We start from the raw sequence: 25695 nt of genomic DNA on the forward strand, positions 1-25695 counted from the left end.
CAAAAAATCTCAATAAATCTCCCTTTAAGGTACATTTTTAATAGATGAAAAATATGCGATTAATCTGTGATTCGCAATCAACTATGGACAATCATGCGATTAATCGCGATTAAATATTTTAATCGATTGACAGCCCTAATATATATACAGATACACAAACAAATATACATACAGAGGCATATAACACATTCATATGCAACATATTCCAACCTTGCAGCCTGTGTACCTGTCAAATGTTGTTTATAAAACCCAGTGGAATCGATCGTGGGAAAGAGGATGTCACTTCCTTAGCAACTGCTTGACGACAGGTTCTTTGACTCACCCGCTCGTTTCCTTGCCGTTTTTTGTTTTGTTTTGTTTTTTGTGAATGGAACATTCAGACATGAGCAGTACTTGGGGAGCAATCATTGTCATAGTGCTGCCAAAACAAACGTCTCCGACCAGCTGCCAAGAAGACAGTGAGGTCAGCGCTCACACTGCCTCAGAGGAGAGAGGGGGGGGTGGCACTGCCAAGCCCCTTTATCCTGAGGCGAGTGGCATAATGTGGGTCCCTGTCTAAGTGTGTGTCCTTTAACCACCAGGGTACGTGTCGGGGTAGTAAAGGCCTCTTGTGCGTGCTCATTGATGTGATTGCTCGTCCTCTTTGTGAGAATTTTCCCAGTAGGTTTCTGACGCAAAGACGATTGATGGGAACTGAAATTGTGGATGCACGGGTACGGTGTTGAAGGAAGAGATCGGAGGTTACGAGTGTTTATGCAAAACAAGCATGTTCCCTCATAAAACTAATTAGCAATCTTTTGTCCGTGTGCATGCATAGTGGCGACGATGATGCCGCTCGAGTGCGCTCAAGTGTGCTCAAGCTGCTCATGATCGACCTTATTGCCATCTAGTCAGCATGTTTATTTATGCATCAATTAAAAGCCCTACTCGAGCAAATAATGGACGCGGAAATGCTCAAGCATCCATCATTTTTATGGATGCCACGTGAAATGAAGAACATATATTTGATGTGAGCGAGGAATATTTTTCTGCTACGCCCTTTTTTTTTTTTTTCCATCTCTCTTTGTCTATCTGTCTCTTCAAGTCACCTCACCTGATGATCTTGGTCCAGGCGGCTCTTCTTGGCAGTGTCACCAAGGCTTTAGTTTCTTTTTCAGATGTTGCTTCTGGTGGAGGAGAGATAATAATTATCTGGGCACTTCCTGCTTTTCCTCCCCCCTGTGTTTCCTGCGCTCGCCCTCCTTTTTCTCTCTATTGTTGGTCACGAGACCCAATTTGTTGCCGTCGTTTGCATCACCCCTCTCATCTTGCTGTGATGTTCTGTACACCGGTGGGAAGTGCAGAGCATAGAGAGATTATGCTTGTGCTGTACATATGTAGATATGCCCCAGGGATGTGTGTGTTTCCGTGTCGAAGTTGCCGCGCATCTGCGAGCGAGTTTTCCACAAAGACTCTCCTTGCTGTCTCCTCTTAAGCTGCCGCCGCATGGTGTATCGAGCACCTTCAGACTGGCAGGTTATATAGATGTTGTAGGACGCAGTGGTCCCCAGCGTGCTCTATAATTGGGAACCTCAGAGGAGAGGGGAAAATTCGATGTGGGATGAATTAATTCTTCCCCCTTTTATTCCATGCCTTGTTCAGAGGTCCTCTCTAATCTGTGCTAGTGCGTTCGCAGAGTGCACTGGATCAATTCACTTTACTGAGAAAGGAGAGGAGAGGGAAAGGGACAGAATGAGAGAGAGAAGTGAGAGAAATAGGATACCCAAGTCTAAAACCTGATCAATCATAAGTAAGGCCATATTAGTAAAATTAAAGGCATGGAGAAAGCCACGGCCCACAATCTTAAAGGTCTCACTGGGGCTGAAAACCAAGTCTGTAGATGGGCCAGCATGTAATGAATGCTGGTTTTGCTAATGGGTGCTGCAGCTAATGTTCCATTTAATGTCAATAATATTATATACGGGCCCTATCGAAGAGAACATCCTTTGCACTTGATTTTCTTTTTTTTCTTGCAAGGTGCGTACATCAGGGTTGGGGTCAGTTTTATTTCAATTAAATCCAAACATCTTCTTTAAAGCAAGACCACGGACAGGTTTCCATCCTAATGTAGCATAAATCTCTACAGAAATGTCAGTAAATATCATTTATTTGCTAAGTCACATAAAACCATAGACTGTATATAAGAAGTGAAGCTAAGAACAACCGAATGAAGGCGGACTCCGTGGAGAGAGGACCCGCTCCCTATGTAGATATAAATGGCTTATTCTAAGATAACGAAAACCCAACGCTTCCCATTATCACTTGATTATACACTAAAGAAAACGTCCTTATTGATATTATATTCCATTTCTGCCAATAGATCCGCCTAATTGTTACACATTGGTCCTTTAAATTCTTGAAAGGTCTGAAATTAAATGATGAATTATATACATATTTATCACAATGTAGCAAATGAGGGCAATATCACATATAAAGTTGTAAAATTTATTTGACAATATACTATATTCTCAACTCAAGGTAATTCCTAACTTTTTCCAGAGCTTTCAACCACAAAAAAACGGTCTTTGACAGCGGATGGAGTTTGCTCAGTTGTCATGGAGATGGCTCAGCTGGTGATGTTCAAGCCAGCAATGTGTTCCACTATTATGCAATAAATCAGAAAAAAGAAATCTCATCATTTCATTAAGACACGGGTTAACCGAGAGCGCACAGACAATAATATTGAATGAATTCTCAGCCCTAGTTTATTTAGATTATTGAGAAGGTTATTTAGCCTCACGCAGAATGAATTATGGAGAATTAACCCTTTGTTGAACGCAATGAAGATTCAGTTTTCATTTCTGATTGGATGCAGTTTGACCCTGACCCTGTTATTCACCGACACCACTCATTCTCTCATTCTCTTCAGATAGCCGTGGACTACTCTCTCCTTTTCATCTCATTTTGAAACACACTGACTGTACTTGACTTATCCTTTACTTTCATTCTCTCTGCCTGTGCAGAGACCACAATCACAGTCCGACTCGGTCGCTTTGTAATCTTTGGTCTGCTAGCTTCTCATAACCTATTGCATGTTTCTGTTCCATCTGATTTAATAACCTCAATGGCGGTCTCTTAGCTTTTTGGTTGCCATGGCTACCATTGCCTGGATAGTGTAGTATGCTGAGGATGAACTGCGTGGGTATGCTTGTGTTCGTGTATTGCACGAGTGTGCAAGTGTGTGTATGTGAGGCACGGCGATATGAAGGCTGTACTCTCACAAGTAATTATAGTGCACCGGCAGCCATTAGGAGACAGGACATTTGCACTTGATTTTAAAAGTATTATGTCCTCTGACTAATGCTACCTGAGAGGACAGAGACTGAAAATGTGTATTAATCGGTGTCTGTGTGTTCTTGCTTGGTTATGTGTGTATTTGAGGCAGTAGAGGGGGCCATTTTTATGCCTGCTGTATTTTGAGAGCGATTGTAGTTCACAGAGGAGAGTGCTACGCTCCTCACATTAGAGCAGAAGAGGAGATGTGGTGTGTGTACGTGTGTGTGTGGACAGATGAAGGACATTTATTTGTTGCAGTATGTGCGGCCCCCGGCACAAGAAATGCTTTCCTAACCATAATCAGCATCCATCAGACGCCAGGCTTACCTCTACTACAGACAAAAGGTTAAATGCTTCACTAAATCATTCTCTTTTTTTTGTTCTCTCTCTCCTCCCACTTGCTTCACCGCCCTCCCCCTCTTTTTCCTTCTCTCCATCCTAACACCTCCACCATCCACCTTCCTTAACATCGGTTCTCTGCCCTTCCCTGCCTCCTAAACCATGTCCCTCCTCCTCCTCCTCCCTCTCCCTCACCCTCCTCCAGCTGGTGGGCGGCGAGTTTGACCTGGAGATGAACTTCATCATCCAGGAGGCGGAGAGCATCGGTTGCATGGTGGAGCTGCTGTCCCACTGCGAGGTGACGTGCCAGGCCGAGATCTGGAGCATGTTCACCGCCATCCTCCGCAAGAGCGTGCGCAACCTGCAGACCAGCACCGAGGTCGGGCTCATCCAGCAGGTGCTGCTCAAGATGAGCACCGTGGACGACATGATCGCAGGTGACGCAACTGTCCATTTATGAGCGTTTGCATAAAGACACTGAATGCACAATGACAGAAAAAAAAATCATATGTTCATATGCAAATGGGGTCATATGTTGAAATGTGAACACAACCACACATGAAATGATGTTTCCACACAACTCCAACAAGTCATCACAGCTGCAGTGGGTAGAATTGGCGCAACTATGATTTAAAATTTTTTTTTTTTTTAGAAATGGTCACTATATCCTGACAGGTAATCTGGAAAAAAACATTTACCTCTGTGTCCTCCGGTGTCCTCTGGTGTCCTCCGGTGCTCCTAATGGCATTTGCAAGATTTCACAGACCGGAGGAAAACAACCAATCAGAGCCGAGCTGGAGTCTGCCGTCCAGCTGCCGTCTATAAGCCGGCTGTCAATCACTCGCGAACTCCGATCAAACGGTCTATTCTTTTTAATTTTATTTTTTTTTAAAATCACAATATATCACTTTGCTTACAGTATCACAATATATTGCAATATATTGAATTGTAACCCCTGTATCATGATACGTATAGTATTGCCAGATTCTTGCCCATACACAGCCCTAGTTTGGACCATTTATCGTTGTGAATAAGAAGAACTTTTACATTGTGCTTTTTAATTCAAGTTCAGATCCAATAGTTGAAGATGTCTTTCACTCACTTCTGAATTGTTCTTCACAACCGAACTATCTCACGTGTGCGTGCGTGTTTGCCCTGCAGTCAGACATCCATAACAACCCGCTGGTGCAGCAGAAGCAGAATAATGACCCCAGTATGTTTCTGTGGGTGCTGCGATTTGTACGGAAAGGCCTGATAGCAAAACAGAACATACACTGCCGCCTCTTTACATGATCACATTGACCTTGACTTCCCTTTTAATGATGCCTCGGAGTGCATGTCCTCTCCTTCCCCTTCCCAATCAGTGTCCTCTCTGTCCTACCTACCCCCACAGGATAATGTGCTTTATAACTCCTATGACTTATTACTGCTCAACACAGCAGAGCATGTGCAGCTTCAATCAATTTAATGCCAATTGTCACAGACTCCCTTTTGTGATCCACGATTCTAACACTTTTTAAAAACTATTTAAAATGACCTACATGGATTGATCGTACCGAAAACAGAGCTTAGGGGCTTTGAATCTAGGACATTGTGTATTGCGTTTTCCTCTCATACCGAGCACCTCGGTGAGCTAGCCTTCTGCTATATTCCCTATCGCTGGGCTCTGGCTAATGAAATATTGTGGGAAGACTCTATTCATATCTAGCAGGCCTAATGGGAAAGAAGAGCCTTTGTAAGCAGATTGCCTCCCTCTGAGAGGGCTGTGCGGTACCACATCCACACTGATGTGTTTCTGATCTGTGTAAAGTGAAAGTCAATGAGGCAGTTAGGTCATTTTGACTAAACAAATTCTCTTTTAACAAAATGTACTTTTTAATTATCTGCCTGAATATTCAGAGGGAAATACTTTTGCAATCTTGTTTTTGTCAATTTTACGACACGTAGTCATTAACCTTTTGCAGCATTAGTGAGGCTGTTGACAGGTGGTTATTATCGCCTGTTAAAATGTGAACAAATTAAAGGACTACATTTTGGGAAATACACTTTTTTACCTTCTTGGTGAGAGTTAGATGAGAAGATTGATACCACTTTCTAAAGAGACTGTGTGTAACATTTAGTTGTTTTTTTTGGCAGATATGGAATATGATATTAATACGTATGTTTTCTTTAGTGTATACTCACCTGAAAATAAGTATCGTTGTGTTTTCATTACCTTAGAATGAGCTGTTTATATTTCCATACAGAGTGGGTCCTCTTCATGGAGCCGGCCTCCATGTTTCTACAGTAACCCAGAATGGACAAACCAAACACTGGCTCTAGTTAGGGCTATTCACGTTAACATTTTTTTTTGCATCTGCCACTGTAGTTTCCAACACGCTTGGCACACGGGAGAAGTTTTCAGTTGTTTGCAATCTGCAGCCTCGTGGCTAGATGCCGCCAAATCTACACACTGCAGCTTTAAATATGAAGCTGGAGCCAGCAGGAGATTAGCTTAGCTTAGCATAAAGACTAGAAGCAGGGGGAAACAGTCACTGATCGACCAAGAAATATATTTTTGATTTTACATTTGTGGTTTTATACAAGATGTTGGTAGGTATTTTTTCCATATTATTAATTTATTTAAAGATATGAGTATCTGGTATCAGTTTATTGATACAATATGTAATAATATTCATTAACAAGCCTCTTGTACACAATATGCAAGCCTGTCACTGTTGTCTGTATTTGTCTGTTTAGCTATAGTTGCTGAGGGTACTTGACACTTTCTCAGTATGTTTGGCCTCATATTACCTGACGTATTAAAATCTATATATACTAAGGCAACAAGAATTCACATTGTGGTGTACGCAGTCAAGGTATTAAGTAATGCTGTGCACAGCAGCTCTGCTCGAGATTCAAGGTTGTGTGTATTATTGTATACTGTAGAGGAGCTTTGAGCACTTGGAACACACTTGCATTTTGACTGCAGATATTAATGACCTCACCTTATTTTATCAGAGAAGTGTCAGCAGAGGGCTGACTCACACACACACACACACATACGAGAACACACACATTTATATTGTGGTTGTTTCTGCTCTCTGTTGCTCACTGTATCTGCTTCTGCCTGTGTTTTCTCAGACCTCCTGGTGGATATGCTGGGAGTTATGGCCAGTTACAGCATCACAGTCAAGGAGCTGAAGCTGCTCTTCAGTATGCTGAGGGGAGACAACGGCATCTGGGTAAGTTGGTGGACTCTTACAAGAGTTTTAGATTGTGTGTGTTGTTATTATTATGACCACAGTAATATTTTTACTTAAAGACACATTCACATCTATCAGCTGCTGGGCAGCAAACATTAACATTTCAAAACAGAGGAAAAACAATAATAACATCATCATTATAAATTGTTTTATATACAGTATACATATTAGGGCTGTCAATAAATTCAAATATTTAATCACGATTAGTTTCATGATTTTCCATAGTTTTATCTGTTCGAAATGTACCTTAAACGGAGATTTGTCAAGTATTTAATACTCTGATCAACATGGGAGTGGGCAAATATGCTACTTTATACAAATATATATATATATATATATATATATATCAATGGAAACCAGTTAACAGCACAAAACAATAAAAAAATATTATATACATATATATATATATATATATATATATATATATATATATATATATATATATATATATATATATAAAGCATAAGCACAAAACAATGACAAAGCTAGTATGACATGGTTGGTACCAAGATTTTCTAGTTTCATTTGATACCAGTATCTTCACTCTAGCTTTCAAACTGAGCTCGCTAAAAATCACAAGTTGGGTTAATTGGTTAAAGAAATTAGTGACGTCAAATGAATTTCTGTTAACACGTTATCGCGTATCGTTAACTTTGACAGCCCTAATATATATTTTATACTGAAAAATCACTTATGCTTCTCCCACTGCAGTGGGAAATGGAGCTTCAATTCAAACCCCCTTGGTGTCCCTGATGGCAGCAGAGAAACCGATACACTCACAAAAACTCACTTTTTTTGTCTATTTTTAACTTTGTTAACTTAACCAAAGTTTGCATACATGATTGGCTACAGTGGCTATTTTGATTTTCTCTAGTACAAAGTAAAATAAACATTTCACTCTAGATTAACTCTGGAAACATGCCTAAATTGACGATTATTGTGTCATTATAACTGTAATTTAATGTTTTATTGTTTTAAAATCAAAAGAGACTCAGGATTTCACATTACTGCTAAAAAAGGAGACATTTCCTTTTTTTTCTGATATGCCAGTATTCCACAATTAATAGTGGGGGAAGCTTAATTTATTTTATACTAGATTAATTATACAGCATGAGCTTGTTTGTATGTCATTAGTCTGGATGCCACTTAATGGGATGGTTGTGCTAATAGACTAGAATAATAGAGGATGGGTGTCTATGTGTGTGTGTATATTTGGATTGATTTGCGAGTGTATGTCAAGACAAGGGCAATTAAGCTCCCGTTTAACATTTTTGTCTCTCGTAATCAACATTATTAATGCAACAGAGGTTTGAGTGTGTTATTTTTGTTTGAGTGATAGAACCATGGTGAAAAAACAAAACAGCGGCAGTCTAATCAGCTGTGAAGGTGAAACACATTGTGAATTCAGTATTCTTTTACTCCAGGTGAGTCCCTTTGGGATGGTTGACATTTTTTCAGCAACACCCTGCCATATATTCACACTCTATATCGTAGACTGTATATATTGATGGACGACGTGTCTCCTCTTCCTCCCACTGTACAAAAGTGAGTCAAAATATCCCGGATATGGAAGCTGTCATCTTGAGATTTTGACATCATTTGGAGCCAGAGTCTGCACAGTAGTGATCGGGGGGCTGGAGCCACGGTATCGAGGTCCCACACACACATCCGCCAGAGCCAATCACGATCCGAGCACGGCAGCAGCTTGTTAGCGTTAGCCAACTAGCTGCTACGTTAGCACCACGGTAGCTGTTTGGCTAGAATGACAAAACAACTAACCATAATATCTCTATAACTACATTTATTATCAAATTTACACATATTCTAATACACAGACTTGTGATGGTTATGGAAAGTTATAGTTACATCTCCTCTCTTGTACATTTCCCGAGCCTCCTGCTGCGACTACTCAGGGCAGCTGTCAATCACAGCTGTCAATTATGACGTTTCACCCCCTTTTTATAGCATCAAATAACTAATTAAAACCAAACTTATCAGAAAAATTAACACTTGAACATACATCAGCGTGATAAGATATACCTAAAATGACAGAAAACGTCTTTGGGAAAAATGTATTTGACATGGACTTTGACTTTTTAGTTTGGCTCATGTCTCATCCGAGGGGGCGGCGTGTAAAATCTATACTGCAGCCAGCCACCAGGGGGCAATCAAGATGTTTTGGCTTCACTTTTGGGGAGCTGTCATGTCGTCCATCTTTATATACAATATATGCTCTATATACATATAACCACCATCTTCTATTAATAACTACCACGCTCCTCCACAGGAGAAAATGCGTTGCTCAACGTCTCATCTTTTCTTCTTCCCCTCTGTTAGTCTTTTTCACCAGTTAAATGGAGATTCCAGTCGGCCACAACATCTCCTCGTCTCTAACTTTCTCTCCCTTTGCACAGCCCGTCCAGAAACGTTTCTTATTGTGTGCTGCCAAATAGGCATTTTCTGAACCTGAACCAATCTTACTTACACCGTCAGGCTTTCAACCTGAAAATACACAATTTTACACTGTTAATTGTAGAATTTCCCCTAAATTATGCCCAACAATTGTCAGAAATAGGCCTTGCAATTGCTGATTTGTGCTTACTTTTAGAGATACAATGCCAAGTTTACTTGTAGAACCTCTTAATGAGATAATTCAGGAGTTGAGCGTTGGGAGCGCTTAGTACAAATTCCTCTTACAGTGCTACTTGTTGTTGTCATCTTAACTGCTCCCTGCAGTTTGCTGATTGGCCCGTCACTAGGTTTAGTTGATGTTTTAAAACTGAACTGTGGCCATTTGGGATGGTTCTGCGAGGCTAAATCTTCTCCTCTGCCATCCCTGCTCACTTGTTGGGTTAGCGAGGTGCAGGCTGTGCTGTGCGATTCCTTGGCAGCTGCTGGTGTCCACTAGATAAGTCAATACACCCCCGTCCCTTCTCGTCAATCTCCCCTCTACTCGCACTCCAGGACAACCACAATCAACAACCCCTGGTCACTGATCAGTGCTCCATAGCAAGACCATCATCCATCCCTTCAGCCCTCTCTAGTTTCTACCTCCTCTGTCTAATAACTACCCCAACCCCATCCACCTCACTTCCTATTTCCCAGTCTTTTCCAATTTCTCCTCCCCCAGCAGCTCTCTCTAGAGACAGATCGATTAAGGGTTGCCATGGTATTGATGAGGTGTTGTCGGGGGAGGGCGGAGGTGATTGAAGAGTTATTGATCCAGTGGGGTTGTGGTAGAGATGTGATGTCACATCATGTTTTTGTTTTTTTGAACAGTCTCCCCCCTGTGTCTCTGATAGTTGGTAGATAGCGTATAATGATGACAATCGCTCTCTCCTCTCTTCTCCTCTCATCTCCTCCTGTCTCCTCTCCTCTCTTCCAGCCGAGACATGCCATCAAGCTCTTGTCAGTGTTGAACCAGATGCCTCAGAGACATGGTCCTGATACCTTCTTCAACTTCCCAGGACGCAGTGCGGCGGTGAGGCTGACCAATAGACAAACACACCTGACACCTGAGCATCATTATCAAAAAACAGCCAAATGTATTCTTCATGCAGCCAAATTGCTAAAGTGTTGTTCAAGGCATTCTTCATCATCTTAATTGGCACTTTGCTCCACCAGTGCAAGGAGTTGAGTGGTGAAAAGCAAATAATGACTGACTGAGTGGTATATTGATTGCTATAAACATTGGCAAGAGCTGATTTGATGTGTGTATCCCCCCCCCTCTCAGGCCATAGCATTGCCGCCAATTGCCAAATGGCCTTACCAGAACGGATTCACCATCAACACTTGGTTCAGACAAGATCCACTAAACAACATCAATGTGGATAAAGACAAACCATACCTCTATTGGTAAGTAGAACACCATTCATCTAGACTGTTACATAATGAAAATAAAATCCTTGTAATGGGACTGAAAGCATCTTAAAAAAAATCCTCAACACTTCAGCACTGTATTGTATGAGTATTTCTATTGGCCATGAATCTTTAATTTCTTTGCCTGTTATGTGACCCCATGATATTTTTGCCAGCGCAGTTACAGAGGAATCAAAAAGATCAATGGTAAACATCAGGTTTTTGTGTCAGTCCTTCAGGATCACAGATGAAGAGGTTTCTTTGTAGACTCTCTGTTTTTAGGACTCATACAGAAAAAAAAAGATGCAGAAATACCAGCTTTTCTACCGACAGTAGTTCTCAAACCAGCACTGCTTTAAGAAATTTTACTTGTTGTGTACCCTTGTTGACCGTACAAACTGCCTCTCTTGCTTCTGCCATCACTATTGATCCAGGCAAAGAAAAGCACACAGCTGAATAAAGCAAGTTCAGGCCTATTCTTTCTGGATGCCAAAAGGCATTCTGGTTAAAGTAAGAAGAAACTAAGTGAAGTCAACATAAATGACAGGTTGAGGGTGAGTGCACTGTACTTAATCAAAGTGCGAGAAAGCACTCAATGGACTGCAGACTTTTGCTCAGACCGAATAATCTCCCACATTAGCTGTCAACACGTCACAGGGTAGGTGACTGAAGACTTATGTGCAGGCCTGCTGATGGGTTCTAGGATGTTTAAAGCCTCGGACACACCAGGAACTTCAGGAGCGCGTGGTGGCGTGATGGCTGCGTGATTCACGCGTCCAGCGTTCACACCAGCTGCATTTCAGCTGGGTGTCAGCTGCGTGTCTGCTGCGTTTCTGCTTCTGCAGCTGCTGTTGTCAGCCCTTTCTTTCTGTGTGGTGATTTGCAAATAATAGTAATAATCCACAGTTAAAACTCCGTGGCACGGGTCAAAAATAGGCAAGACCTCTATTCTCTAGAAGAGATGCAGCTGAGACGCGCGTGTGTCTGACACGGGTATTGTGGCTGCACTTACCTGTTAACACAGACGCCGAAATAAAAAACAACAGGTAACGCAGCCGCCACGCGCTCCTGACGTTCCTGGTGTGTCTGGGCTGTAAGAGGGTTGCCATGATGATCGCCAAGAGATGTGACTTTTTTTAGGATCATGAAAGCTCAACCTGATGGTGGAGCCAAAGCAAAGGTCATAGGATCAGCAAAATTTACAACTGCCGTATTGCTTCATACATCAGTTATTTTTTCTTTTAAACAATTGATAATTTAGCCTATCAAATGCCAAATTTACAATTACATAAAACCAAGAAAAGCAACACATCCGTACATCTGAGAAGCTCTATTCAGATAATGTGTGGCATTTACAGTATGTCTGATAAATGACCTGGGGTCTGATCAGAGAGCACGTTTTACAGGTGGAAAATGCGAGGCGCGCCACACTGCCTTTTTGTTGCCACAATAGAAAGAGCGTTTTTTTCAGTTTGCTGCGTCTTTTAATTTTTTTTCTGTTGCTAGGCAACCATCAAATGAGTGCTAACGTTACCTTGTTACACACCATGAACTGTACGTGACCCAAATAGTTAATAGTACAGTTTAAATTAATGAAAACATCTTACCCGAAATCTCAAGTGCCGCACTGATTTGCCTCCTGCTGTTTTCTGTTCAGATCATGGTAACTACGGTTGGTAAAGTCATAAAGCTCCGGGTATCCAGCAGAATCACAGTGAGAAAAAACGCTAATGACGTCGGGCACTTTTCCGCTATGAGCTGAATTTAAACAACTCGAGGTGTTCAGGTCGCTACTGCAAAAATGCGAGGCACACAGAGTGGATAAACGCAAGGCCCTCAGCTTCCAGATATAAATATTGTGCTTCCAGATATAAATATTAAAAGACCCTAATAAAATCTCCTGCGTCCCACCTGTCTTTGGGATTGACTGTCCAATATAAAGAATTTCTGAACCAATCTTGTCTTTAAAACTTTTCTGCAACTTCTTTCTGAACAATACATTCAGCATAAATATTCAACAGAGTTCCTTTACTGACACATAATAAACATTTAACTTATCGGACTGAATGACTCGGACATGAAGTTAATAGATAAACAGATAATGAATTAGAACGTAACTTTAAATGCCATGGCACTCCATTATGAGTGCGCCGCTGGGTGGATGCCTCCGCTCGTCATGCAGCCCTGGACCTCGCTGGCCTCGACGTTGGCGTTGTAAGTGCAAGCCGTTGGCCACTATGAAGCTTCATTAGCTCTGACCTTTTATTTAATTGAACTCCTTTACTCCGCTGCTCGTCTTCTTTCCTCCACCTCTTCACTCTGTGTCGCTAACCAGCAGCGTCCTCCCTTCACCTCTTCCTCCCTCACAGTGAAACTTTAATTCATTATGAACAGAATGGTTTTGTGCATCCGTATATTCCATACCATCGCAGGGATGAGCTCTGATCATGAAAAGTGTCAGGGTGTAATCCTATTGCCTTAGTAACCGTTTGTCAAGTTGTCATGGTAAAGTATGGAGCGAGAGCGGGAGGGAGCCCCCCTCTCGTCTTGCCCAGGTCTTATCATCCTCCCCCAGATGCAGCTGCTACTCCAGCCGCATGTCTTATAGTGGCCTCCGCAGCAGCATGAAGGCCGCGATATGTGCTCTCCTAACGTGCACCAGGGATTCACTTGAGAGGGATTTATATCTGCTCTCTGGCTCTGCTGTGTGTGATCCTTCTGGGCCTGTTTTAGAAGTGAAAGTGTTGTTGTTTTCGTGAAGAAGCTTAGCTGCGAGACAGGGTTCAACGTGGAGGTTACCAGTGCGGGAAGAGAAACATTATGGAGGGAAAAATGGGAGGGAAGGGGTTTAGTAGTGTTTTTCCACCTGTGATCTGGGACCCCCGGTGTGCTGCAAAAAAAATACTTTAAAATCCTGCTTTTTATGACTGGTATTGGCTTGAATAGGGCAATACGTGAGTGTGAAATTTGCCCTGCTTGTGGTTTGGTTGGGAGGATTTCTTTTGGTACAATTTTATCTGTGAAAAATGGTTGACTTCCTTTGATATAGCTGACCTTTTGCAGTTATAGTGGAAACAAAAGTATTATATAATTTACAATACAGCTGGTCTTACAAATCAAACCAGACAACACGGTCAAAATGTAATTTATTTGACAAATGTTTGCTTTACTTTGTTGTGATATCCATTAAAAAAATGTCAAGTCATTAATTTTTCACTCAAATCTAATGAAACTCAACGATGAACGTGTCATTTAGTCTCACAGATGCTCAAATTTTGCACCATTAATTAAGAATTACCATAATTAGTTTTAATTCAGAGCCATTATGTTTTTGACTGAAAGCGTTATTTTCAAACACAGATCTTGAATTGATAAACTGACATGACTCTGTCTGATTCTCCCACAGTTTTCGCACCAGTAAAGGAATAGGTTACTCCGCTCACTTTGTGGGAAACTGTCTCATCGTGACATCGTTGAAGTCAAAAGGAAAAGGCTTTCAGCACTGTGTGAAATATGATTTCCAACCCCGCAAGGTAAGAGAAAACACACCGACCAAATCAACAATTTTTAGTCAGTGCAGACTTTCGTAACCCCTGTGCCACTTGTTAGATGACCCAGCATCTAGACCCAGTTGCATTAAAATAAATCTAGTCTTTGTCTTAAATATAACTTTAAGTCAGACTTGCTTTAGACACTTAAATTTACCTGATGCATAAAGCTTCCCTATGAGTGACTAATGTAAGCCTGACTTAGATAGCCTGTTGCGCAATGCATTATGAATGAAATAAGACACTTCACAGGCCTAATTAATCTTGTCTAACCTGACAATCTTAGACCAGTCTAAGGCCAAGACCAGTCTTCAACTAAGTTTATGCAACTGGATGCAGGAGTGTGTCACTGCTTTCTTCTTCTGTCCATCCTTGCACTCACTTGGAGTGTTGATGAGTGTAGATAAGGTCTGTCAATTAAGACCTGCACACTGCCCCTCCACTGCACTGTCAGCATACTGCTACTGTTCTGCACACACACACACACACACACACCCTTGCATGCACACATAAACACATTGATGAGATGGCCTTCTGCAGTATTTGCTGACCCAGTAGAATCACTGCGCTGCCTAACAAAGTTCCCAGTGGTTCCATTTGATCAATTTATAAGTCACCATGTCTCACAGCATTTTGTCCACGGCGTGCATGTGTTAATGTGTGTGTGTGTATGTGTGCTTGCACGCACGTGTGGTATTGTCCACTCCTAAGCTATGCATACACCAGCAAAAAATTCTAGCTTCTCCTCCCCCCACACCGTCTTCCTCCCCATTTCAGTCTTCCCTCCAGGGAACCTGTGTGTATTGTCACCAGGGAAGATGCTTTCTAATCAAGACACACACATACGTACACGTACACACATGCACACTATTAATGGTATATTAAGGTGAGCAAAAGGGATGGCTTTGGAAGAGCGTTTTAGCGAAGGAATGAGGTTAACACATTGTAATCTTCTATGTTGGCTAACCCTCTTATAGAGAGCTAATGCTGTTAGAGGAAGCATTCTCAGTATTGCAAAGCCATGAATTTTGACCAAGCCAGACATCTTGATACAAACAAACAGTAGTACAAAAAATCTAAAATGAATCATTGCACAGCAGGAGGCTCGTATCAATATTACCCAAACATTTCTGTTTATTAAATAACAAGTGCAAAGGTGCAAACAAAACATTTGTTCAAAATTATATACAAAAACAACAAACAATATAAACCCTTTAAGGCAGGCAAAGTAACACTTTTTCAAACACAACATTTAAAAACATAATAAAGAGGAAAATAAAATCATCATAAATGCCCCAATCAACACAATAGTTTTGAAGAGAAACAGCCACTTGTGCCGTTCAAATATTAAGAGCCTGAGGGAAAACAATCAAAATTGACTTTCTCATCCTTAAAGTTGGTGCATTGTTGCATATTAATGTGTTTGTTTTGTTTAGATTTATCATCTTGTTTATCTCTGTTTTGTATTTTCCAGTGGTACATGATCAGCATCGTCCACATCTACAACCGCTGGAGGAACTCCGAGATCCGTTGCTATGTCAACGGTCAACTGGTCTCCTACGGCGACATGGCCTGGCACGTCAACACCAATGATGTAAGATATTGGCTCATTAAAGAGGCATTGTGTTTTTATATGCTCTGATCTTGATGGAGAACAATTACATTAATTTTTGGGGGAAAACACACTTAGGATATAGGAGACTGTGGTGCAGAGACGGTTATGAATATTCAGCCTGTTCTCAGGGGAGATGGATGGGTCCAACAAACACAAGGCTTTCATCCAGGAGGCTGCTGTTTATGTGCCATGTGAAGTGGTTTTGTTGCTTAATCCTAAGGTGACACCAAGGGTAACTATAGGCATTTGATGCCAAAAATAAAGTGACGCCAAAGGGCGGTATGTGACGAGTTGGGATGAGAATGTGTTGAAATATTGAGTTTCTTTTTCAACTGCTTCTGGATTAAAAAACTCTTAACCACATTTGATTGATCTTTGCTAAAAAAACATTAAATCATATGTTGCTATCCAGATGTTTTACTCTGTACCAGCCTCAGATATCCGGTGTTGGTCTGGCTCTACTCTTCCCTCCTATTGTGATATTGGCAAACATTTGAGGTTTGCCCTCTGCATTCGTCAGCTGGGGCAGAGTTGCCCTTGGGCCCCGTTCCAGCACAGCTCGCCCAAACTCCGACTTCCAACTTTTCCATTTAGCAGGGGACAGGTAGCCTGACCTCTCAGTGGCAGCAGCGCCTTCATTACACTTCCTTCCCGGTTGGCTCTTGACATTGCTGCAATTACCAAGGGCTGCTGTTAGTCTCTGTAAGAAATTCCTCGGCCTTGGGGTAAAAATGTCTCACAGTTCCCGCAGCACACCGAAAGACTGAAAAACATACAGTACATGAGTAAAAGAACAGGTCTGAAAATGTGTTGATGCTATCAGGGGTTTGTTTTGTCCTGGAGGATGAAGATAAAAACATATTTCATCACGTTGAAGAAGCAGAAGAGTAAAGATCTCATTGTGATAAAGGGTGTCAGGGGGGACGGAGGAGATGAAAGGCTAGTGGACAGAAAGGATGTAATATCAGGTGATGGCAAAGTTGTAACGGAGCGATTAGAAACGAGCAGCTATCAAAAGTTTATCCGCTTTTTCACCATCCACTGTGTTCATCACTGCAGAATCACTGAAAATCACAAAATCTAGGAGAGAGAAGTTATGGCTGGCATACCTGTAGTTTACAAGTTCAACAAAGCTAGAATTTGTTTAGTATTGAATAATTAATGAAAAATGTCCATCTTCCAAAATGACCCTAAACCCTCTTTGCAAGACAGCTGTGAAAATATGAAATGTTTGATATGATAGCTAATCTTGTGTTTATACCTTTTGTTTTCCAGAGCTATGACAAGTGTTTCCTGGGTTCATCAGAGACAGCGGATGCTAACAGGGTATTCTGTGGTCAGCTGGGAGCCATTTACGTATTCAGTGAAGCTCTCAACCCGGCTCAGATCTTTGCCATTCACCAACTTGGCCCAGGATACAAGGTGAGACGGCGCCCACGTACTACCTTATCACCCACCGCACTGTCTATTCTCTGTACGCTTTACTGTGCATCAATGTCACGCACCGTTTGGCAGGGAAGAATATCCCGGCAATCTGAAGGTTTCATTGTCAGTGTTACTTAATGCTGTCTTCGCCCGTTCACGTCGTCGGCTAGAAGTGGTTGAGGCCATCAATCATTCCTGGGCTGTCAAACGCAGAAATATAGCTTGTTATTGTTGCCAGGGTGCCTTTGTGGTTGGTAGGTTGAGGTTTTTTGTTGTCAGTTAATGTACTGAAAGTTTTGCATCATGTGGGTCCTCTCTTATAGTGCATTATGCTGGAGTGTTATGACAAATAGGTGTACTGCTTTAGAACAGTGGTCCCCCCCCCAAGAGCCCTATAATGAACTCAAGTAGCCCTTCATCAACAACACAAGTCATTAAGTCATGTTCCAATTTAGTTCATTTGATCTGATTTGTATGTAAATATGGATCTTTTTACAAAACGGTCAAGTATTTCAACCATTTATCTGTTTACTTATTGCTACTTGAAGCATTTAACCAATATCTAATTAAACTGATAAGCAATTTTTAGCTCACTATTTCACCATTTATCCATTACTTTTATATATGTAAATATTAGGGCTGTCAAAGTAACGTGATAATAATCCGTTAATGCAAATTCGTTTTAACGCCACTAATTTCTTTAACGCATTAACGTGACTCGGCTCAGTTTTAATGCTAGAGTGAAGATACTGGCATCCTGTGAAACTAGACCTAAACTAAACCTACGGAATCCATTGGTACCAACCATGTCATACTAGCTTGTTGCAAAGGAGGCTAAATAACGCTCCAAACTTATGCTACATTTTGGCGAGGAAAAACTGGCATGGCCATTTTCAAAGACATGTCCACTTTATGATAATCACATGCAGTTTGGGGCTTGTCAAAGTCAAGTCAGCACACTGACAACCTAACAGCTGTTGTTGCCTGTTGGGCTTGATTTTGACATGTTATTATTTGAGCATATTTTTATGCTTAATGCAGTACCTGTGAGGGTTCCTGGACGATATATGTCATTGTTTTGTGTTGTTAATTGATTTCCATTAATAAATATATACATCAATTTTGATAAAGCAAGCATATTCGTCCACTCCCATGTTGATAAGAGTGTTAAATACTTGACAAATCTCCCTTTAAGGTACATTTTGAACAGATCAAAAAATGTGTGATTTATTTGGGATTAATCATGTTATAGTTAAGCGCAATTAATTGCATGATTGTCCTTAGTTAATCGTAAATTAATCACACACATTTATCTTTTCAAAATGTACCTTAAATCAAATTATAATTCCTATTTTTTTTTAAATTACTTCAGTTAGTCCACAATCTTTACACGTATAGTATTCCCTGGCAAGCGGAAGAACATGTACCCCCTGTGGTAAAAGTACCCCTGGTTAGGAATCACCGGACTAGAGTACAGAACTAGCTTGTGAAAGAGTCGTCCTTTTTAGGATTTATGTATGAAGCAAAAATCCAACACTTTAAATTAGCTAAAAATATGGACATTTTTTTAAAACAAGAATACAGAGAGAAATTCAGTATAAAAGAAGCCGAGGTAATCGATATGTAAACCATAGCTTCACACTCATACTGTAACCTTGATGCAACTTTTTTGTCCAAAAACAAGTTTTGACAGGGGGGCTGTCTTCATTGGGGTAATCTAATAGTTGCAGGAGTGTTTTTCATTTTAATTAATTCTGCTCCTGTCAGCCAGAACATCACTGATATCAGTGTGCATTTCTAATTCAGTTTCAGAAGAGGCAGATTCTCAATAGTAGATCATGATGTTGTGCAGCTGAAAGACATGTTACGAGTGAGGGACGTGGCTGCAATTACAACCAAATTTTCTGAGAACTTATTGGCTACCTAGACTTAAAGGTGATCCATATGATATCCAGAGCATTATTATGCTATGTGGACCCTGACACAAAGCGACCTTGCATCGCCCTGAAGGGGTTTATTTCAATTTCAACAATGACCCGCTAGCTGTACATTATCCTGCTTACTACACGGCTACTTACTTAAGAAATCAATAATTTGACACAAAAATGGTCCCCCAGAGTCTGAGATCAGATCTGTATCCATAGCAACGGGTCTGTTACACATAGCAGCGGTCTGCTATAAAGAAATAACAGACCGTAGAAAGACGTAATTGACCAATCAGAATCGAGTATTCAACAAAGCCATGTAATAAGTAAAGATGTAGTGGAATAATGTGAATGAAGTCACTCTCCCTCTGTGTGTGTGGTAATCTGAGTTTCTCTGTGCTTTGTTGACATGTTGGCATTCCACGCATGCTTTTAGTGCATCTTCATGCATGTGAGCGTGCCCCACTGGCTAGCTCACAGCCGCTGCTCTGCACTGCACTCATACGGCGGTCACAGCTGATAACCCCGTCGGTTTCGGACGGCACCGTCATGGAAGCGTAACACACACCTTCCGGTTCCCCCTCAGGTTACCACTGTTAGCTCTGTCAGCACTGTTGCTGTTGTTTTCACCGTTAGCGCTGTTAGCACCGTTAGCTACAAGCCGCCGGCTCAACTGTCGCCATGTTGAGAGCCGTGCTGAGGCAACAGAAATGCTCCCAATCTCGCATTTAGCACTTTAAATGCCTTTTAATGCATCCCTGCAAATGAACAAAGTCACTATGTGAAGTTAAAGTAGTTGAAGCAGATTGAGATTAAAGGGCACAACAAAAAATAAATTTACTACCCTATCTCTAAATAGCTCCTGGGAAATCACAAATTGATGTTTGGACTTTGCAGATTGGAGGTATGCGAGGGTGGATTTTGCCTTTTAAACTCAGAGTCAAGACACAAAACTTTGCGTTCCTGTCGCACTATAGAATTATTCAAATGAGGCTTCAGGATGTTGGGTGTTGAGCACTGATAGCTTTAGAAATCACCATCTCTGCCTTTTGGCCTGGCTATCGGAGACAGCTGAGATGTCGCAACACCTTGCCAGCTGTCTGCTTCTTGTTTTGGCAGACTTGCACGCCTCGGGCCACTTATTGCTTGTTTATGAAGGTGTCCAAATCTGTCAGCGCCATGAGACTGCACGGATGTCTGAGGCTGCTGATGTGTGCGAACAGCTGCTGGTGTTTCAACGGCTCCTTAGAAAGAGTATATACTGAATCAGGAATTGGCTTTAATTACCAAGACTTGATAAGGCGACACTGATGGAGAAACATATTGACAACATGCAGAGAACACAAAGATTGCATGAGGCAGAGCGCAGATCGTCCTACTACTTTCTCTCTCTCACGTTATAGACTAGAGTCCCCTCTTGTTCCTCCTAATGATCGCATGCTCGGGGTTTGCTGTTTCTCGGCCATGAATACTGATTCCTCTCTCTGTCACAGCCCACAGTTTCCTAGGGCTGATCAGTCAGATGATTGCCTCTCTGCATGGCGCAGAATGGGCTTCTAAGATGCCCAGAAGAGACCATTAAATGGCTCAGTTGTTTCAAAGCCGCTGGCCTCCGTGCTGCTATTGTAATGATGAGTGTGCGGGTTTTTCGGTCGGCTAAAAAGGAGAGCGCCAGTGGGACTCAGCTTGTGTCACACAGCTTCCTGTCTTAATGCGAATATAGGCCGGTCCTTGTTCTCACAACTTGATGTATATATATATGACAGTCTGCTCCTGGAGTATTGCCTAATCGGAGTTGAAGAGGACTGTGCTGTACAGTGTGTATATGTATATGTATATGTATATATATATATATATATATATATATATATATATACGTGGATACTGTAGCTGTATGTAGCCTCTTGGTCTCAACCGCTGTCAGAGTTACTATTCAGTAATGAGGAGCAAAAAGCAGACAGACACTCCGCTCGCTCTGCTAAACAAGCCTTCAGCACAGTAGGGGTGTTCAAGGTCTTCTCGCTCGACGCGGCTCATGATGGCCGACACGCTGCGCGTACTGAACTTCTGTATGTGTGTGCAGTTCAGCGCTTCCATGCTCTCCTAATGACAGAAGAAGGTGGGCTATAACATCTTGTTTTTCTGTATGGTTAAAAGAAAGTTTCGTTTGTGTGTGTGTGTGTTTTTTGTGCATGTCCTGTCACTCGCATGTTATTGAGCGTGCCGCCGGTTGCACTCATCATCAGGAGTCCAGATGTCCTCATTGCGGAGCACTGCCAACAATCTGGCCACAACGTAATTAATGGACCGTGTCCTGTGTGTCTATCTGGACACCTGCATTGTATGTCTGTGTTTTTGCGTGCATTTGTCAGGTTTTAGTATACTGCATTTTAACAAACTTTTAAAGAATCATTCCCTAAAAACAGATTTGTGTAATTTGGTATATGGAGTGTTCTCAGCACAGAATATCGATAACTCTCCTAAAAGCTGGCATCAAATGTCTGGTAGAGTTTTCATATTTTTTACTTATTCTTTGATCAATTTGAGATTTTATCCAGGCAAAGTTCTCACATGGTTGCTTAGCATCAGTATTGAAACTCTAAATTTTGAATCCATATTTCAAATGATACCCACCCAAAGATTTGTATTTATTAGGGCTGTCAAAGTTAAGGGGATAACAACGTGTTGATGTGAATTAATTTTAACGCCACTAATTTCTTTAACACATTAACGCAACGAGCAATTTTTAGGTTGAAGCGGGCTCAATTTAAAGTTAGGGTGAAAAAGAGGCGAGGAAAAACTGGCATGGCCATTTTCAAAGGGGTCCCTTGACCTTTGACCTCAAGATATATGAATGAAAATGGGTTCTATGGGTTCCATGAGTCTCCGCTTTACATACATGCCCACTTTATGATAATCACATGCAGTTTGGGGCAAGTCCTAGTCAAGTCAGCACAATGACACATTGACAGCTGTTGTTGCTTGTTGGGCTTGAGTTTGCCATGTTATAATTTGAGCATATTTTTAATGCTAAATGCAGTACCTGTGAGGGTTTCTGGACAATATTTGTCATTGTTTTGTGTTGTTAATTGATTTCCAATAATAAATATATACATACATTTGTATAAAGCAGCATATTCGTCCACTCTCATGCTGATAAGAGTATTAAATACTTGACAAATCTTTCTTTAAGGTACATTTTGAAAAGATAAAAAAATGTGCAATTAAATTGTGATTAATCACGATTAACTATGGACAATCATGCGATTAATCGTGATTAAATATTTTAACAAATTGACAGCCCTAGTATTTATTACGGTATTTATTCATCTGATAACCGCAATAAGTTCCCAAAATAAGTTTTACAACCTTTTTGCCATATGCTGGAGAACTAATTTTGGAGGACTGGTTGTGATTCTGCAAACTGTGTGGAGATGCCGGGAGGCCCGGCAGGCTGAGCTGAATGGAGTAGATGTGTGTGTGTGTGCTGTTATCACTGCGGGCCAGTGTCGTATCTGCAGCTGTCAGGGTGTGACGAAGGCAGGAGTTGTCGCTTTCATTCCTCTGTGTGTGTTCGTGTAACCAGGTGAGGGATACATATGTGTTTAAGCGCAACTGTGTAAAGCTTTACATATATAGAAATTTGCACTTTTCCTTTACTCTTCTGGCCTGCTTCTCCCACTGCCTGTCGAATGCCTCCGTACATCCCTTAATACTTTAAAGAGTCAGCAAAGCTCTTTTACACTTTCAGCTACCTGCCTCCATCGTTTAGCACAGCGACATAAATAAAAGCTCACATTTACGCAACCACATCTATACAGATGCACAAGTACACACACACACACACACTTCATAAATGCACCACAATAAATGGGCTTACATTGCAAAAAATGTACATCTTAATAAGTGTATTAATTTCACATTCAGGCAATTCAGTGGTTTTTTTTTCGTGCAGGGGGCCCACTAACCTTCAAAATAAACCGAAGAGCAATTTATTTGTGTTTGTGATTGATTATCCTTGCACATGGCTGCAGTATTCTAGGTTACTTTTAATGGATACACTTTTTAACACAGCTGTTTAATAGATACAGTTTTTAACGCCGGTCATCAGCTCTTATATTTCACTAAAGTAAAATGTTCCTAAGTCAAAAAATATAAACATAGGCATGCTGTCCTACCATGTAATTAACTCTTGGAAAGAATGTCTGTGGAAAGTGTGCCTCAGATTATACGGTTTATACAAATAAGCTTTTTGCATCAAATTTAAACCTGATAATTGGAAGGAAGGAGAAAGTTAAGGCAAAGATAGTGTAGAAAACAGTAGGTTTGTATTCCCTGGACCGAGATAAGGATGTTACGCTGTGGAGGGGCTGTTTTCTTCAGATGTTTCCATTGTGCAGTGCCCTCTTTGCTTCAGTGTGAAATTTTGTGCTGCATGGTTGAAACTGCTCAGGGCACATTTTCTACTGCAGACCTCAGATGAAAGGTTTAGAACAAGACGGGCCTGCAGGTCTGTGAGCAGCCCGAGGCTTTCCTGTGCAGTCAGGCTGAGCAAGGTACCTGGGGACCCGGGACCCGCTCGAAGGGGGAGAGCGCCGCTTTTCCCGGAGCTGCTGCAAAGGGCGGCAGAGCAACTCGCTGGCCTTTCATCTGCGGGGCTTCATGTGTGTGTACCAGCACCGCTGCAGGACACGTGGACCTGCAGACCTGTGCACACAGACAGATATAGACATAGATGCACACACACACACACACACAAAGTGCAGCCTACACTTCCTACAATATCTGCGTGGACAAAACAAATTCAATTTTATTAATCGTTTTTCTTGAAGTGAGCCAAGGAGACAGCATGCCATACAATTCGTTATAGTTTCCCCATGCCAAAGTGTCAGTCTGTATTTTAGTATTACTGTATGAGGAACTCTCAAGGATGAAAATTACAAGGACAATAGTCCAAGATATTTTAGTTTTCAAGAAGATAAAAGCTCAGCCGCTCGTGGAAAAGGTTAAAGTTGGTGTTATTAGCAGGACAAATGTAACGCAATATGCAGAAATTCAATAACACAAACGTGTCTGTACTCTCTTGTGTGTTTTTTGTTGGTAGACCACAAAGAAAGGGGATAAATCTGGAGCTGCGGGTGCCTTTCTCCCACACATCCCATCCGCTGGCCCTTTCCATCTCTTATTCTGTGCTAATTGAATTAGTGCCCGGGTTAGCGCTGTGTTCATTAAGCTAATGCTGTGTTGTTTACACACGGCTCATGCTGCAATTAAGCAGACTCCATTTTGGGTGTTGATCTAGTACACACAGACACACACACACTCGCACTTCTCTCGTCTCTGGACAAGTAATTTGTCTCTCTGATTCAAAGCTTTGTCTCACACGATCTTTGACGTCTTCTTTTTTCTCCATCACCGCAGAGCACTTTCAAGTTCAAGTCAGAGAGTGACATCCACCTGGCCGAGCACCACAAGCAGGTGTTGTACGATGGCAAGCTGGCCAGCTCCATCTCCTTCACCTACAACGCCAAGGCGACGGACGCCCAGCTCTGCCTGGAGTCGTCGCCGAGGGAAAACGCCTCCATCTTCGTCCACTCGCCACACGCACTCATGCTACAGGTCAGTCCGGCTGCTCATCACGGATCTCTGAATCACTGCCACATCTCGAGAGTTGTTCAGCAATTCATGTATGAATGATTGATTTGAAATGAAAATTGGCAGTTCAGTCTGATTATCAGGCTAGTTTGTCACAGGCAGACTCACACTCATCTGTAGTACCCTTCCTGCAGTACTGTAGATGTGAGGTTTACCACAGAAGGACAATACATATGTTAGTTAATAAAGAAAATATGAAATGCACCTTGTGAAAGAACGTTGCCACCATAGCCTGCAGTAAATACCAATGTCTCACATTTGCTGAGACTCTCAGCAGTTAATTTAACTCTCGTTTGAGGATATTACTTCTACGTAGTATCTTTCCAACTGTCCTTTATTCAAGGCTTGTTGCTAATAGTGGTTCTTCTTAGTATCTCATCTTGATTTCTAAGACCTCCTTTGCTCATCGTGCGAAAAGTGCACCAGCAATTCAGGCAGCAATTACTGTAATTCACAATTACAAAGGGCACTAAGTGAGCCTTATTATATTCTAGTTGTGTAGCTATTTCTATTAGTTAGTAGAGGTTGCGCAATCATCTTCAGTTCAGTGAGTTAAGACAGCATGAGACAGGTTTACAGAGTTAAACAGGTGCCATTTGTAGCACTGTGGCAATTTTGAGTTTTGGCATAATTCATTTTTAAAGTATTTGATTTTTTTCTCGCTGAAATCCAAAAGGTGGTCTTTATTGTACTGCAGCATTATCGATTAAACTTCAAATAGGTGTAAATCAAGACTTGTGAAAGGAAGCTAATGGACACATTTGTACATC

The 25695-nt window shown here is 41.5% G+C and overlaps 1 protein-coding gene across 18 annotated transcripts in view; it reads left to right on the top strand.

Moving 5' to 3' along the window:
* nbeaa (neurobeachin a) overlaps positions 1-25695 on the top strand; it is a 110790-nt gene that overhangs the window by 29142 nt on the left and 55953 nt on the right. For all 18 annotated transcript variants that reach the window (XM_074611596.1, XM_074611592.1, XM_074611597.1 and 15 more), the window contains exons 2-9: positions 3860-4091; positions 6778-6878; positions 10285-10380; positions 10633-10754; positions 14164-14290; positions 15780-15899; positions 17196-17342; positions 24692-24889. In XM_074611596.1, coding sequence (XP_074467697.1) covers positions 3860-4091; positions 6778-6878; positions 10285-10380; positions 10633-10754; positions 14164-14290; positions 15780-15899; positions 17196-17342; positions 24692-24889 — 1143 coding nt within the window. The remainder of the gene's footprint in view (positions 1-3859; positions 4092-6777; positions 6879-10284; positions 10381-10632; positions 10755-14163; positions 14291-15779; positions 15900-17195; positions 17343-24691; positions 24890-25695) is intronic.

The sequence above is a fragment of the Sebastes fasciatus genome, chromosome 16, assembly GCF_043250625.1.
Source record: "Sebastes fasciatus isolate fSebFas1 chromosome 16, fSebFas1.pri, whole genome shotgun sequence".
Classification (NCBI taxonomy): domain Eukaryota; kingdom Metazoa; phylum Chordata; class Actinopteri; order Perciformes; family Sebastidae; genus Sebastes; species Sebastes fasciatus.